General features: G+C 37.8%; 1 protein-coding gene across 1 annotated transcript; it reads right to left on the reverse strand.

Annotated features, from left to right (window-relative positions):
* Positions 1-6,708: 6,708 nt before the first annotated feature.
* LOC122062049 (glutathione S-transferase T1-like) lies at positions 6,709-13,552 on the reverse strand. Its single transcript, XM_042625683.1, has 7 exons — positions 13,308-13,552; positions 13,079-13,152; positions 11,658-11,718; positions 10,593-10,646; positions 10,343-10,422; positions 8,846-9,051; positions 6,709-7,202 (listed from the first exon to the last, which is right to left on the reverse strand). Exons 1-7 carry the CDS (start codon positions 13,370-13,372, stop codon positions 6,993-6,995), a joined length of 750 nt encoding a protein of 249 aa, XP_042481617.1. The 5' UTR covers positions 13,373-13,552; the 3' UTR covers positions 6,709-6,992.
* Between the last annotated feature and the right edge of the window lie 139 nt (positions 13,553-13,691).

Raw genomic sequence — 13,691 nt, forward strand, 5'->3', positions numbered from 1 at the left:
AGTTATGAGACACACAGCAAACTTCTAATTATACATAGGAGATAATATCTTGAGTAATAGGTAAGCGGGTAGCTGTGTAGTGATCCTAGCTAACTGTTTAGTAGATAGTACAATCTCATTGTTTGGCCTGAGCTTAAACAAAATATTAGGGTAAGTCTTATAGACATGCAAAAATAATGAGAGAATGCTTAAAGGGCATAAGGTTGGGTTAGAGTAGTTAAAGAGGAGTGTTCCCAAAACTTCATCATCACTCCAAACCACTGCTATTGTCCAGCCTCCATTTCTAGTTTGATTCGGCCCATGAAGGAGAGCCCTCGCACTGGCTTCAAATTGGTTTCCTGTCATCACATAGATGAATTATGCAACACGCCCATCCGTACACAGGAATCTCTTCATCTTTATGGGTGGAACAAACTAGTATGTATTTGTTGTGGATATCTGTTGGGGGAGAGACCAGATGGTTAATTTCTATAGTTGGGTTCAGGCTGGAGGTGGTTCTGTCAAGTTGAGTCCACTTCTGGAGGATATAAATGATCCCCATTGGGTTTGGACTTTCATTATTATATGTCTAGATAAAATAGCACCCTATTATGAAAGAGGTAAAGAAGCCATGTGGCTGGGAGGACTTAACCAGAATTAAAAAAATACAACACTAAAGTATTAAAAAGGGAGGGGAGGGGATCAGCGAGGTCCTTGGGCCCAATGGGCTAGCTGTCCAAACTCTCTTAGTGAAGTCAAAATCAACAAAGATATGCCATAAGGACTCGGTCAGGTGATGACACAAATCATAGGGTGGGTCTTTTGACTTCCATTTCTGCAGGCGTTCTTTAGTTAGAAATCCTCCCTGAGCTAGTTGCCAAAAAAAGATTTTGAGTTTTGGATGTAGATTCAGTTTCCAAAAAAAATGCCACCAATATAAGCATAAAGAGGAGCAGACACACCTGTTGAAGTTCTCACGTAAGTTAGCACACTGGTTATCTGTGAAGAATTTAATTGCCAATTTTACAGTAAATCTCCCTGAATGGGATAAAGAACACCACCAATGATCATGAAAAACTGGTGTGGTGTGGTGTGATGTGAGCAACTATATCCGGGGACAAAGGCTCGGTTAAAAGATTAGTGTTCCATTTAGTTCTTGTGATGGCGTCACTGACATTGACAATGTAATTAGAGGTGGTCAGAGAGCCTAGGGGAGGGTGGTGAGAGAGTCTGGTTATCTGTGAAGAATTTAATTGCCCATTTTACAGTAAATCTCCCTGAATGGGATAAAGAACACCACCAATGATCATGAGAAACTGGTGTGGTGTGATGTGAGCAACTATATCCGGGGACAAAGGCTCGGTTAAAAGATTAGTGTTCCATTTAGATCTTGTGATGGCGTCACTGACATTGACAATGTAATTAGAGGTGGTCAGAGAGCCTAGGGAAGGGTGGTGAGAGAGTCAAGGATCAAACCAAAAAGATGTGGTCCTGTCATTAGTAATTTTCTTGATAACCACATTTGTTATAGTGTGGGGAGAATACTTACCAGACTGCTCCAAACTATTGTACCTTTTTTCTGTAGCGTGTTTGGGGTGGAAAACTGATCTGTTGGGGAAATATATTTTTTTCCAACACCCGGGTCCACAAAGTTTTGCCTTCAGTGAGTAATCTCCATCCTAGTTTAAGGAGAAGCCGAATTTTCAAATTGTGAAGACCAAGCCCTCCAGAAATTTGGGTGAGCAAATCTTCTTCCACCTTATCAAATGGGTTTTTTTGGATTGGGTGCCATCCCCATTCCAGAAGTGGAGTGGGATAGAATCCAATTGTTTGCAGATGCTTTTTGGAAGAGCGAAGCAGGACATGAGGTATGTTTGGGTGGATGCCAGGACCGACTTTAGCAGCACCGTTCTTCCTTAGTAGGATAAAGGATTTACTTTCCTCCTATTTCAGCTAAAGAAGATGTTAGTGCCAAGGTAGGAATTATTTCTTTCCATTTCCTTTACAACCAAAAGCTTCCAAATACTAGACTTACCTGCAGGTGTAACATTGGAGCTAAAAGCGATACCGGTTTTATCAAGATTCATTGTTAGTCCATACAATGAAAAAAAAAAAAAAGCTCCAGGATACACTTAATTGAGGACACATCCTCTTCAGTAGCTTGGCAAAAAATGAATGTGTCATCTGCAAAGAATAGATGTGAAATTTAGGTCGCATTTAGTGCCACTTTTATACCTTTAAACATATTGAGTTCCCTGTAAGTATTCAATAGTTTGGATGGACACAATGAAGAGGAATGGACTAAAAGGGCAGCCTTGTTGGATCCCTCGAGATGGTTCAAAGAGGGTATAGACCGACCCCCGTAATTTTATTGAGAAAGAAGAAAAGCTAATCAAAAAGATCCTCAAGTTGATACTTGCTTTTTTGGCGAGAGCTCTCACTCCGCTTTTCTTGGTACTATTGTAAATATGTTCAATAATATAAGCACATATAATTAATTGTCTTGTTTATAAATTTAATAACATAATTCTTCTTGAAAGATACTAATGTCATATTTATACCTATTAGGATTAGCATTTTCCCAATTTGGTTAGTGAATAGATTGGGAGTAACCAAACCAAACTTGACCGACTGCCGGCCTTTGTCATGAATCATCAACAAAACAAAAAGGGCCCACAGTTGTTCTTTATTGTGAGTGAAAAATTAAATTAAATTTAATGTATATGTCAGACAAATTTATTGCAATTAGTTTACCAGAATACATACACGGGACAGGAGATTTATTGCAATTAGGGTACCTAGATAGATTGAACCCTTACTAATATTCTGGTAAACTAATTGCAATAAATTTGTCCAAATATTCAATCTAACACGATTAAATTGCAATGTAGTTTACCCTAATTTATTGCAATTAGTTTACCACTTGACCTCCCTATTCGTGGAGCTGTTACCCGGTCCATTATCCATTATCCATAGTCCAGTAGCACTGTAGTCGTAGGCAGTTTGCGTGATAGGGAAAATACTACATAATTAGAGTGGCAGGTTGGTAATTGAAGTGAGACTTGGAGGCATTTATCAAAAAAAAAATATATATATATATAATGGCAAGTTGGTAATTAAAGAGAGATTTGGTGGCATTTATCAATAAATAAATAATTATTATTATTTGTGCGGTCCAATATATATATTTTTTTTTCGGGTAATAATGGGGATCCAATAGTTACCTGTCCCACGTAACGTGGTAGAGACTAGAGACCTTTTATTTTTTATTTTTTCTAAATATCCAAAGGGCATTAACGTATAAGATGGTTTCCATGTCAACATGATGTGATTATTGACATGGATGAGTGACCAAACTTGGTGGTCCCCACTCCCCTACACCTCACCAGTGGTGACCGATCACTACTCATTTGGACGACGACCACCCAAAAGAAAGAAAGGTCCAAGGAAAAAAAGTGGGGTAGGGGAAGTATAAAAGTCTCATACATCACATCTAGTCCACGTAGGTGATAAACGAGAATCTTTGTGATCACAAAAAGATGGACGACCTTTGGATTATAATGTTTGGGTTCACATCCTGTAGGATGCTTTAGCGGGCCATGGGCCCACATGAGAATACAATATTAGACAGAGACACCCTTTAGGGTGATTCCGGATATCCCCAAAAGGTTTTGGCCAAAGGCACTATTATATTATTATTATCTCACGAAAAAAAAAAAAAAAAGGCACTATTATATTATCACGGTATCATGTAGGGGTGTCAACGGTCCGGGTTGGTGCGGTTTCGGTCCGGTGTCGGTTTCGGTGCAGTTTGGGTTCGGGTTGGTACCGGTTTGGATTTATTAGGTTCATTTCGGTTTGGATCGGTTTTCTAAACCGGTATGGAGCCATTAGGAAACAACCAAATGATGAATTGTTGAACTTCGGTTTCTTAAATCGATTTGTAACCGAGTTGGTTTTGGTTTTTGGTCTAGTTTGGATTCGATTTTCCATAAAAATGTATACAAAACTATTCAAATTTTGATTTTTTTAATGAATTTTGGAGTGTTTCGGTTTCTTACCGGTTTGGTTTCGGTTTCAGTCCGGGTTTTGAGCCGATTTCGGTTTGGTTTCGGGTTCATCCGGTTTTTGGTGCGGTTCGGTTTGGTTTTGGGGTTACAATACTCGAAACCGAACCGAACCAATAAGGCTTCGATTCGGTCCGATCCGGATTGTTATCGATTCGGTCCGACCGGTTTTACCGGTTCGGTTTAGGAATTGACACCCCTAGTATCATGTATCAGCGAAAGGTTCGCATCAGAGCACCTTTTTGATAGTTAAGTCTACATCACAGGGTGTATTCTATTCTATCTATCTTCCCTCTCTTGACCATACCATATGGGTCCCACCAGTCCCAAGAAATGATACCGTACCTCAGTTTGGCATTAGGCCACATAGAATCGGTATCGACAAAAACAAATACCTGGCCGATCCTAGATGAGTCCGGTTCAGGTCTCGTACGAGATCACTACATTTTCCTTCCTACTTTTTCTTCCCATTCTCTTTTTAAACAAATGGAACCACACACTCCTTTTCTCTCTCTCTCTCTCTCTCTCTCTCTCGCTCGCAAAATTATCTTTTGCAGTGAGTGCGATGGTATAGTGAATATCGAATGATCGAGAGGACCTTGGTGCCCATGCCCAGATGGTCTCGGCCATCCGATGCTCACCGCACCGCCGCACTCACTGTAAAGGATAATCACCTCTCTCTCCTAATGATTTATCAAAAAAAATTTCATTTTTTTATTTTGTTTCATTTTAATCATAATTTAACCTTGGATTTTTATTTTAATCCTCAAAATTATCTTTAGATATTGGTCTCAATAGATTAAAATATAATGAAATCTTGGTAAATTATCAATACAAGAAAGTTTTACTCATCTATAGAGGACGGTTCACCCACAATCCTAAGGTTCACAAATCCCTTTTCAAATTTAGTATAAATCCAAAATACCATTTTGATATCCTCTGACATTCATATAAAGTCTACGGTGAATAAAAAAAAAAAAAAAAAAAAAAAAAAACCTATGGTGAATGAATCACCACGGCTAAAGAAAAACTTGGTCCTAAAAGAAAGTGAGATTCTTTCACATGTAGAATTATCAAGAGGATATTTTAGACTTGTACTATAACCTTACAGAGTTCCAAGAGGGTATTTTAGACTTATGCTAAAACCTATAAGGATTGTGAACCCTAACCATGTGACCATTTTTTTAATCTCCTCCATCAAAAGTCAACTTGTTTAGACATAATCCAATCATTCACTGTTGTTAAAATTTCATCTTGATCTATAATAATGCATAACTTCTAATATATAAAGACCAATAAACTTTTGGTTGTACAGATGGGTTTTTCCTTTGGCTTTGTGTTTTGTTTTTTGACTATATTGTTCTCTATCATATTCTTGTTACACAAGAAACTCAATGACAATAACAAGAAACTCCCTTAGTTAGGAGAGACACCTGCATTCTATGAAGCACAATAATAATCAGGGATAGACTCAGGGCAGGTTAGGGTCGGTTGGGTTTTTTATGCTTCAACCCATTGTTAGGTCGGATTGAGCCTGGTTGGCCCTTATAGTCAGGTTAGACAGGGTTCGGGCTCAGGGCAGATTAGGGCGGGTTCGGATTGTCAAGGCTGCACTTACACCCCTAATTTAAGTTAAAAGAGAGATCAGGGATAACCGAGAGAGAGAGAGATTGTAGGTAATCCGATTGTGGAATTAAATGGAATACACGTGTCAGCCAACAAAACATACGAAAATCCAAGATTAGGTTCTCGTACGAGGACCTGATTCGGACTCATCCTAGATCAGGTATCATATCAGATTAAAGTTAAAATCGTAAAGATATATATTTTTTTGGACCAAGTTTTAAGCTAGTAGATATCGCCAATAGAGGTACACAATGGGAAATCATATATGGAGATCATTTAAAAAAAAAAAAAGGAAGAAAGAGATGGACACAAAGAATCCTAGCTTTCGGTTTTACTGGTGGCATAGCCAATTTTTTCCCTCTTTTATTAATGAAAACTAAAGGTCAGACCAACCGATCCAGGCCTTCCAGGTGTTCAACCATGTCACGACTCATGACTCATGACTCATGACGCGTGGTTCATCACATTGGAGCGTTCAGGTAGAAAGCCTCTAATCTGTGATCCAGTCCAGCTCCAGCCCAACCTTGACCCAGATTCTCTAATTGCAGCCCAGCCCAGCCAATCAGGTTCAAGACCAACTCAACTCAGCAGACCCTGTATGACCAACTCAACTCAGCAAACCCTGTATAACATTATTCCCTCAAATAGGGTCAAGTTGAGTCGAATTAATCGGTCTTAAACATATACAATTTATCTCTACATGAATTGTAATTAATTATAATGAAAATTATATGATTACCGACTTTTGGGTTTCTTTTATAAATCTACCCACCCAAAGTTTCAGTTAATAAAAATATCCAAAATTAGGTTTGGGTTCACAAAACTACCCAAAACCCAAAAGGGGTAATCATGTAGTTCTTTACCAGAAAAAAAAAAGGTAATCATGTAATTTTCCCGTGCTTATATGGACATTTCTATGAGTGGAGCATCATAAGTGACACATGATTCGGATCCTGCATTACAATTTAACATGATTGAATCACTCAGATGGTGATTTGAATTTAAGTCTAACAAGAGTTTGAAGGCAAACAATAAATTATTCAAAACCTTTTCCTTCCCGAAAGAGTAGAAACAGCAGAACCAGAATATTTGACTACACAATATAAGCAATATTGTCTTGAGTCATAAACCTGAAAACTTGCATTGGCAACATGCATTAAACGGACAGGCCTTGTCCATGAGCCAGCTGCTCGAAGCATGCGAATAACCGAAAAGACAGCATACCCAAAATAATGATCAAAAGAAAACATAATCCAACACCTACTTGAACTTCAATATCCAAAGTCAGTCTACCTGCAGACTGGTAGATAAGCTTATTACTCACATCTTTGATGATAACATCGCCTTTATGCTTGATTTGGTCCCATATTTTTGTCCACTTGACTGCCCCCGAAACTTTGATTTAGCTTTGAATAAGATAGTGTTTAGTTCGTCAAAATGAGGTGCCGTTGCATTTCTTGTATCCTCAATCCATTGCAGAATTTTCTTGCGGGGACCCAATAATCGATTGATATACTTCTCGTCCAATAGCTGAAACAAAAGGTTAATTGTGACATGAAGATCTATCCCATGCTCATTGTCCTACAATTTAAGGTGCTATCTACTTTAGCAAGGTTGAAATTAGTACGACTTTTTTGTGCATGAATAAACAAATATCAAAATCTAGAATTGTGGTCACATAATTAATGCTACTGTGACATACAAACTATGGGACAGAAGTTTTGTCACATTGTTGCATTTCCTCTTTTTAACTCTTGGACTCTGATCTGGACAATTGGTTGATATGCTTCAGTTGGGAGGTCATGAAAACATGCCAGAAGAATCATGCTCTGCAACTGTGATAAAATTGACTGGACAAAAACCATTTTGTCAGAAGACGCACATGGTTCTGAGCATATGATTGGAAGGACTGACGAGTATGTTAGCCTGAAGGTCATGATATAAGGTTTACAAACCACAATTGGCCCCAACTTGGGCTGGTTCTAACTTGCACCAGTACCCCACCCTGACCTAAAGGACTAATTGGCCTGCCATTTTCAACAATGAGAGATAGAAGCGAACGCTCCAGTGAGGCTTCAAACAAGTACAACAGAGTACAATGTGTATCTTATATCTAACTTCTGCACTAATAGAAAGAAAACAGCATGTAGAAGTACATTCAGCTCATACAGAATTTTATCCAAGGCTAGCCTGACCAAATTTGGTTAACTAAAATAGATCAAACTGTGTGGGTTGGACACCTTAGTTGTGTTGGCCTGTTGGGTTGGCCGTAAACTGCACTACTATTGGACTGATAAATTTACAAAAGCAGGGGAAAATTCCCTTTAACATGCAAAACATATCGAACGTTGAAGCAAAAAGAATGCAGAATCATGTAGCTCAAGAACAGTCCTGGAAACAGGAGATAAAGAAATATTAGGCCCCGTTTTTTTAGAGGGGAGTTGTGGGGTGGGAGAGTTGTAGTGGTGGGACCCATATGTTGCTGGGATGACCAACATGTTTGGGAAAGTAAAATGGATGTGGGGTGGGATTTAGTGGGAGAGAAAGAAAGACACAATATGAAAATATGAAGTGGATGGGGTGGGAATTTGTGGGGTGCCAAGTTACCAGACAAGAACTAGACCAAAAAGTACAAGGTCAAAAGCTGTCTAGTAAGTTTCCCACCACATCCTAAACAAACATGGATCGGGATCCTCTCCTGGGCAATGATCGCCTAGGTCTTGCCTATAGCTACTTGGGCGATCGACACGTGTCCAAGCGGTGATCCAACGGCTCTTGGCGCGGCGCCTTTGTTCTAGTTGGTAGAAGCATAGCCGTTGGATCACCGCTTGGACACATGTTGATCGCCCAGGTAGCTATCACCGGTCAGGAGAGGAGCCGGATTCAACAAACACACCTAATTGTGGTAATGGGAGGGAAACAAATACAAGTTTCCCGCCCCACTACTTCCCCTCTAAACAAACGGGTCGTTCGGGTAAATAGCAACAAATGGACTTATCAACATCAGAAAGAATCATGTTGACACTCTTGGAAATCCCATGCTCTTCCCAGAAAAACCTTTTATATCAAAAGTAAAAAATTCAAAAGTCCATATGAAGTTGGATTTCTTCCCCTTCTCTTAAATTATCTATATCCTTTTTGGGGGGAGGGGAATGGGTAGGGTAAGGAGTTACCTCCAATTGCATAATTTCACAAACAAGACTCAGATCTGCAATAGATGGTTGAGAGCTTCCCAGTAGGAACTTCCCATTCTCTCCAAGCCAAATCGATTCAATTGTTGATAAGGACGAGGACAAAATTTTCTCACCTTCGGCAGCTGCTTGTGGGTTCAATGGAAGACCAAATGCAGACCCCAAAACAGTGTTAAAAACCAAGGTAACTGCAAGGCAATGAGTAACATTTTCTTAGAAAACCATATACATGTAAAATCTGATTAAACATTTGGCGGGGGAGGGGGGGGGAGGGGAGGGGAGGGAGGGGGGGGGGAAGAAACAGAAATGACAAAAATAGAAAATTGGGTGATAGCAAAGAAGTGCATGACCATACAAAATTTACAAAGTCAGTCTTAATAAAAGACTGGCAATGAAAAATTTATATGGTAACTATGGAATTCCCTAGGTAATATTTAATCTTTAAAATTAAGCGAATTATTATCATAAAAAAGGTCTGTTATTTTTCCAAATGTCCCGAAACATTTATTCTGCCACATGGACAAATGATGTCCATCCATCCGTTGGATAGAGAGGACTGATCTATAATAGCCACGTGCCAAATTTCAGAGTCTAATTCAATCAAATACCCCCTTTTGTACTGGCACACATCCTGGATGTGTACCAATACTCTAGACATTACTTTGCACGCTCCCAACTCTGAGTGGAAATAGACGGTTTAGACTAAAAAAATGTAAAAATGAATGGCTCAGAATTGTCTTGAGCAGCAGTTAATGCATGTGAAATATTTTTAAATATTTTTAACCTTATTAAGATAATCATTGAGATATCTTCCTTAACCATTCTTTTCCATGCATCTAATGAGATCGAGGGGTGGTTGTGAAGAAGAAGAAATACCGGAAGACTGAGATGAATCTTTACTGGAGGCCATTACAAAAAAGATGGAGAGAGAGAATATGGACTAAACCCTATATCAATGGAAAGGATTAAGGAGCCAAAGTACCATGAAAGTTTGGCAAGGAACCAATGCCCAATGGTGCTTTGTTATTCACTATAAAAGGAGAATGGAGTACGGTTAACAAGAAGAATGGGAGAATTCTTGTGTATCTTTAACTGATCACACAAGTCCCCTATTTATAATATAAAATCATGATAGAGTTATGATAGGGTCATGATAGGAGTACAAAACAGAAAATATAAAGTATTTACAAATATACCCCCCCATCCAACCGCCCCACTCTAATTAGTGTCCGTGGAGGGGGGGAAAGCCCCAATGTGCCCCTGAGGCACACTAATCATTGTTCTAGCAAGTACAAACAATACAAGGAAAGAATATTTAGCAATACAGAGTTTCAATATACAGCAATAAACATAGTGAAAAGAAATATTTAGTGATATTCTATATCTCTACCAGTGATAGTCACATAAAGATGTATTCATAGATATTTTAGCCATCAATTAAGAATGGGATAATATCTTTTGGTGTTGAATTTACAGAACCTGTGCCACGTCGTAAATTCGAATGATGCCAATCCAAGACTGAGTTAATCCTTGCTCTTGTGAAAAGATCAGCTGGGTACCTTAAAAAATGTGCATTCGAAATTTAAATATTGGATCTTTTTGTGTATAATGCTGATATATAGAAATGTAAATTAATATTATTTTGTGAATAATAAATAAATAAATGTACAATAACTGAAAACCATTGCAACAGGATATAGGTTCGCATAAAAAGGCCACTTCAACTTACCAATGATCTGCAACTCCCGGGAATGCACAAGCAAGGTAGCGCAGAATTGCATGACTGTTAACATATTCATCACAGAGCTTAAAGATGTAATCACAGAATGCAAATATGGGTAAATACAGAAGACTAAAGATTTATGTTGATTGAGATTTGGGGAAACTAAAAAAACAGACCTACAGGACAATTACCCCTCTATTTATAGACATCAGATTATTCAACGTTGACAGGCACCATATGACGAGAGGTTGCTAGATGAAAACATCAGAGGGTGCAACTTGAAAATCTATAAATTAAGTCAGCAAAACTTCAATTTCTATGAAGGATGCATATATATAGTGAATTAGAACAAAGTAAAGAAAGAACATTTTATGTGAAAAACTATTAATCTGCCCAGATTTTTTATGCATAGTCAACTATTTCATAATGTATTGGTTTTTATATTATTCAAATATTAATCAAACCACACAATTTGGGCATAGCCATCTTACTAGCATAAAAAATAACCACTCTACCCAAGCAAAAGGCTTTACAACCAAAAAAGTAGCACCTGTGCTAGAAATGAATATGAGAAGTTATTCCATTGCTTTTGTGGAGAGTTCTAATGGAAGTTAATGGTTTTTTTCCAGGTAAAGTGTTTATTAGGAGAGAACTGTATAAGACAACATATATCATGTGAGTAATGAGAAGGTAATGCACTGCAAAACAAAGTGAAAACCCAAAATTTTTGTGATGGGTGTATAATTTTTATTCACTTGAGGGCAGGGTTAATGAATCCACTTATTGTTTTATGATAATTTATTTTTCTTCAGTTGTGATGGAAGCCATGTACATGTTTACACTGACTGTCACATCTTGTTTAATTGTTCATAAAGCTGGGTTTGCAAATAAAATTGTTTCACTACAAACAGTTCTACAAGGAGCAATCCCTTTCTTTTGGTATATGTTTAATTAGTCAGTTATTCATAAAAGAATGACACAGCTATTCTATTAAAAAGTGTCAACAATAACTCAAATACAAGAATCCAGTGTTCAAGGATGAGAAACGATCAAATAGAAAATCCGAAATACCTTTCAAACAGCTTAAATTTTCCATCAACAATTGCTGGAACTTGTTTCATGGGATTGATTTCTGAAAATGGACCATGGAAACCATTAATACAGTTAAAAGTGTGTGTGCGTGTGTATGTGGAAAGTTATTCTTGTGATCAGAAGTTCCTCTTCATATGATACAGAAAGATAGAGGCATGCACCTCAAATAAAGTTTGGGGAAATGGCATGAACACACTCTTGCACTAGTTCAACTCCAGCATTCTTGCAGAAGGTTGTTTACGGTGAAATGTGGATTCTATAGTATGTGCACAGATGAAAGAACACAACCTAAAGAAATTCTATTGATTAACTACTTGAACAGGTCTTTCCATTTGTAAGATTTAGCAACATAATTATGCAAAATGGCAGAATTCCTGACATGGCTTCACATTCATGCACAACCAACTGTTTTCTAATTCCATAAGATATCATCAGGCAACTCTAAGAACAAATAGTGACCAGCAATTCAGAAATCAGTTAAAGGGTCACTCTAGATTGGGCTAGATTCAACCTTCCAATGCACCATTTGGTGTAACGCTGCTCTAGAAGAAACACAACAGATTTATCAAACTTGTAGCTGATTTGGGCTTGCCATCACTTCTGTGAGGTCCCTTAGCTGACACAATGGAGGTGCCATTCAGATTAAAATCAATCCTGTTTATATTCTTTAATGGGTATATCAGTAATGAACAAAGTGGCCTTAGTAATCTTGGATGCTCACTTGCGAGTGAAGTGCCTACCTGTTTCGTCCAACCTTCAGACTGCAAATTTAGTTCACTGAGTCTCGGTTGTGCTCGAGATGAATTCATTCTAGAGAAATTATGCTTCCTGACCTCACTTGATGGAGTTGTTGCAGGGTATGATATTATGCACTTATTAGTAACGAGTTTGTTTTTGTTTTTGTTTTTTTTTTTTAAAGGCTAGGATGTTCAATTTGATTTCATTGTCTTCCAGTTAAGTTATAAAATTTAAGATCAATAAACAGTTGGACATAAAAAAATCAAATCGAACATCCTAGCCATTAAAAAAAAAAACTCTATTTGAAATGTATGAAAACATGAACAGCACTTAAAAAGTCAAGTTGGTCAACTCTATTTGGCTGGGTAACTGGGTTCTCTGACTCCACAGATACCTCTTTGAGCTTAAAGGAGAGATTTAGACAGACTCTGGCAAGATAATTTCAGAAAAAAATGATTAGGGATCTGCGATTGCAACCAGAGTTTCTGATCCAGGATACTACAAATGACCAAAGGCACTGGTTGGGACATGAATTTACCATTTTGAGACTAAAAAAGAATCAATAAATGCACTAAAAAAAAAAAGGAAACCTAATAAAAAAAAAAACACACACACACACACAGAGAAAGTTTGCAAATTTTGCATGATCCGACGATTCTGACCTCTAAATTGAGGTGATAGATGTTGACGTTTCAATAGGTCGATTCTAATCTCCTCAAAATCGATTCCATTCAGCCTATTTCACAAATCCACAATTAAAACAACTTGAGATTCCACATATGAACATAGAATTGGTAGACATATCAAAAGACAACATTAAAAACAAAAGAATTTAGAATTCGGCGATCCCAAACCAAAAAAAGGTACGAAAGAGGAGTGGCGAAATACTACTTGCAGAAGATGATAACAGCACGGGTTGGTTGGGACAATCGATCGCCATAGACCTTGAGCTTCATTTCTCCACAAATTTACTGTTTCAACTCTCAACTTCAACTTGTGCTGCTGAAATTTGGATGCGCAAGAAATGTCGCTTTAGTTGGTGAGAATGAGAAGTCAGCTGCTAAGTGCGAAGACTGCGGAAGACGAGATACAGAGTCACTGCTATACTTCGTCGTCTTATGATCTTATTGATTACCAAAAAAAAAAAGTCTTATGATCTTATTATCTTATTATCATCTCCCTTGATTTCTCTCGTGTTTTGTTTGGTTAGCAAGAAATTAAAAAACAAAACATAATAAGACGAAATTAGTAAAACAATTATTGAATTTGTTATAG

This window comes from Macadamia integrifolia, chromosome 14 (assembly GCF_013358625.1).
Source record: "Macadamia integrifolia cultivar HAES 741 chromosome 14, SCU_Mint_v3, whole genome shotgun sequence".
Lineage (NCBI taxonomy): Eukaryota > Viridiplantae > Streptophyta > Magnoliopsida > Proteales > Proteaceae > Macadamia > Macadamia integrifolia.

Coding starts and splice junctions, on each gene's coding strand:
- LOC122062049 (XM_042625683.1), bottom strand. CDS start 13,372: ATGAAGCTCAAGGTCTATGGCGATCGATTGTCCCAACCAACCCGTGCT. Junction 11,719..13,078: donor TCTATCACCTCAATTTAGAG/GTCAGAATCGTC, acceptor GTCCATTTTCAG/AAATCAATCCCATGAAACAA. Junction 10,647..11,657: donor AAATTTAAGCTGTTTGAAAG/GTATTTCGGATT, acceptor ATATGTTAACAG/TCATGCAATTCTGCGCTACC.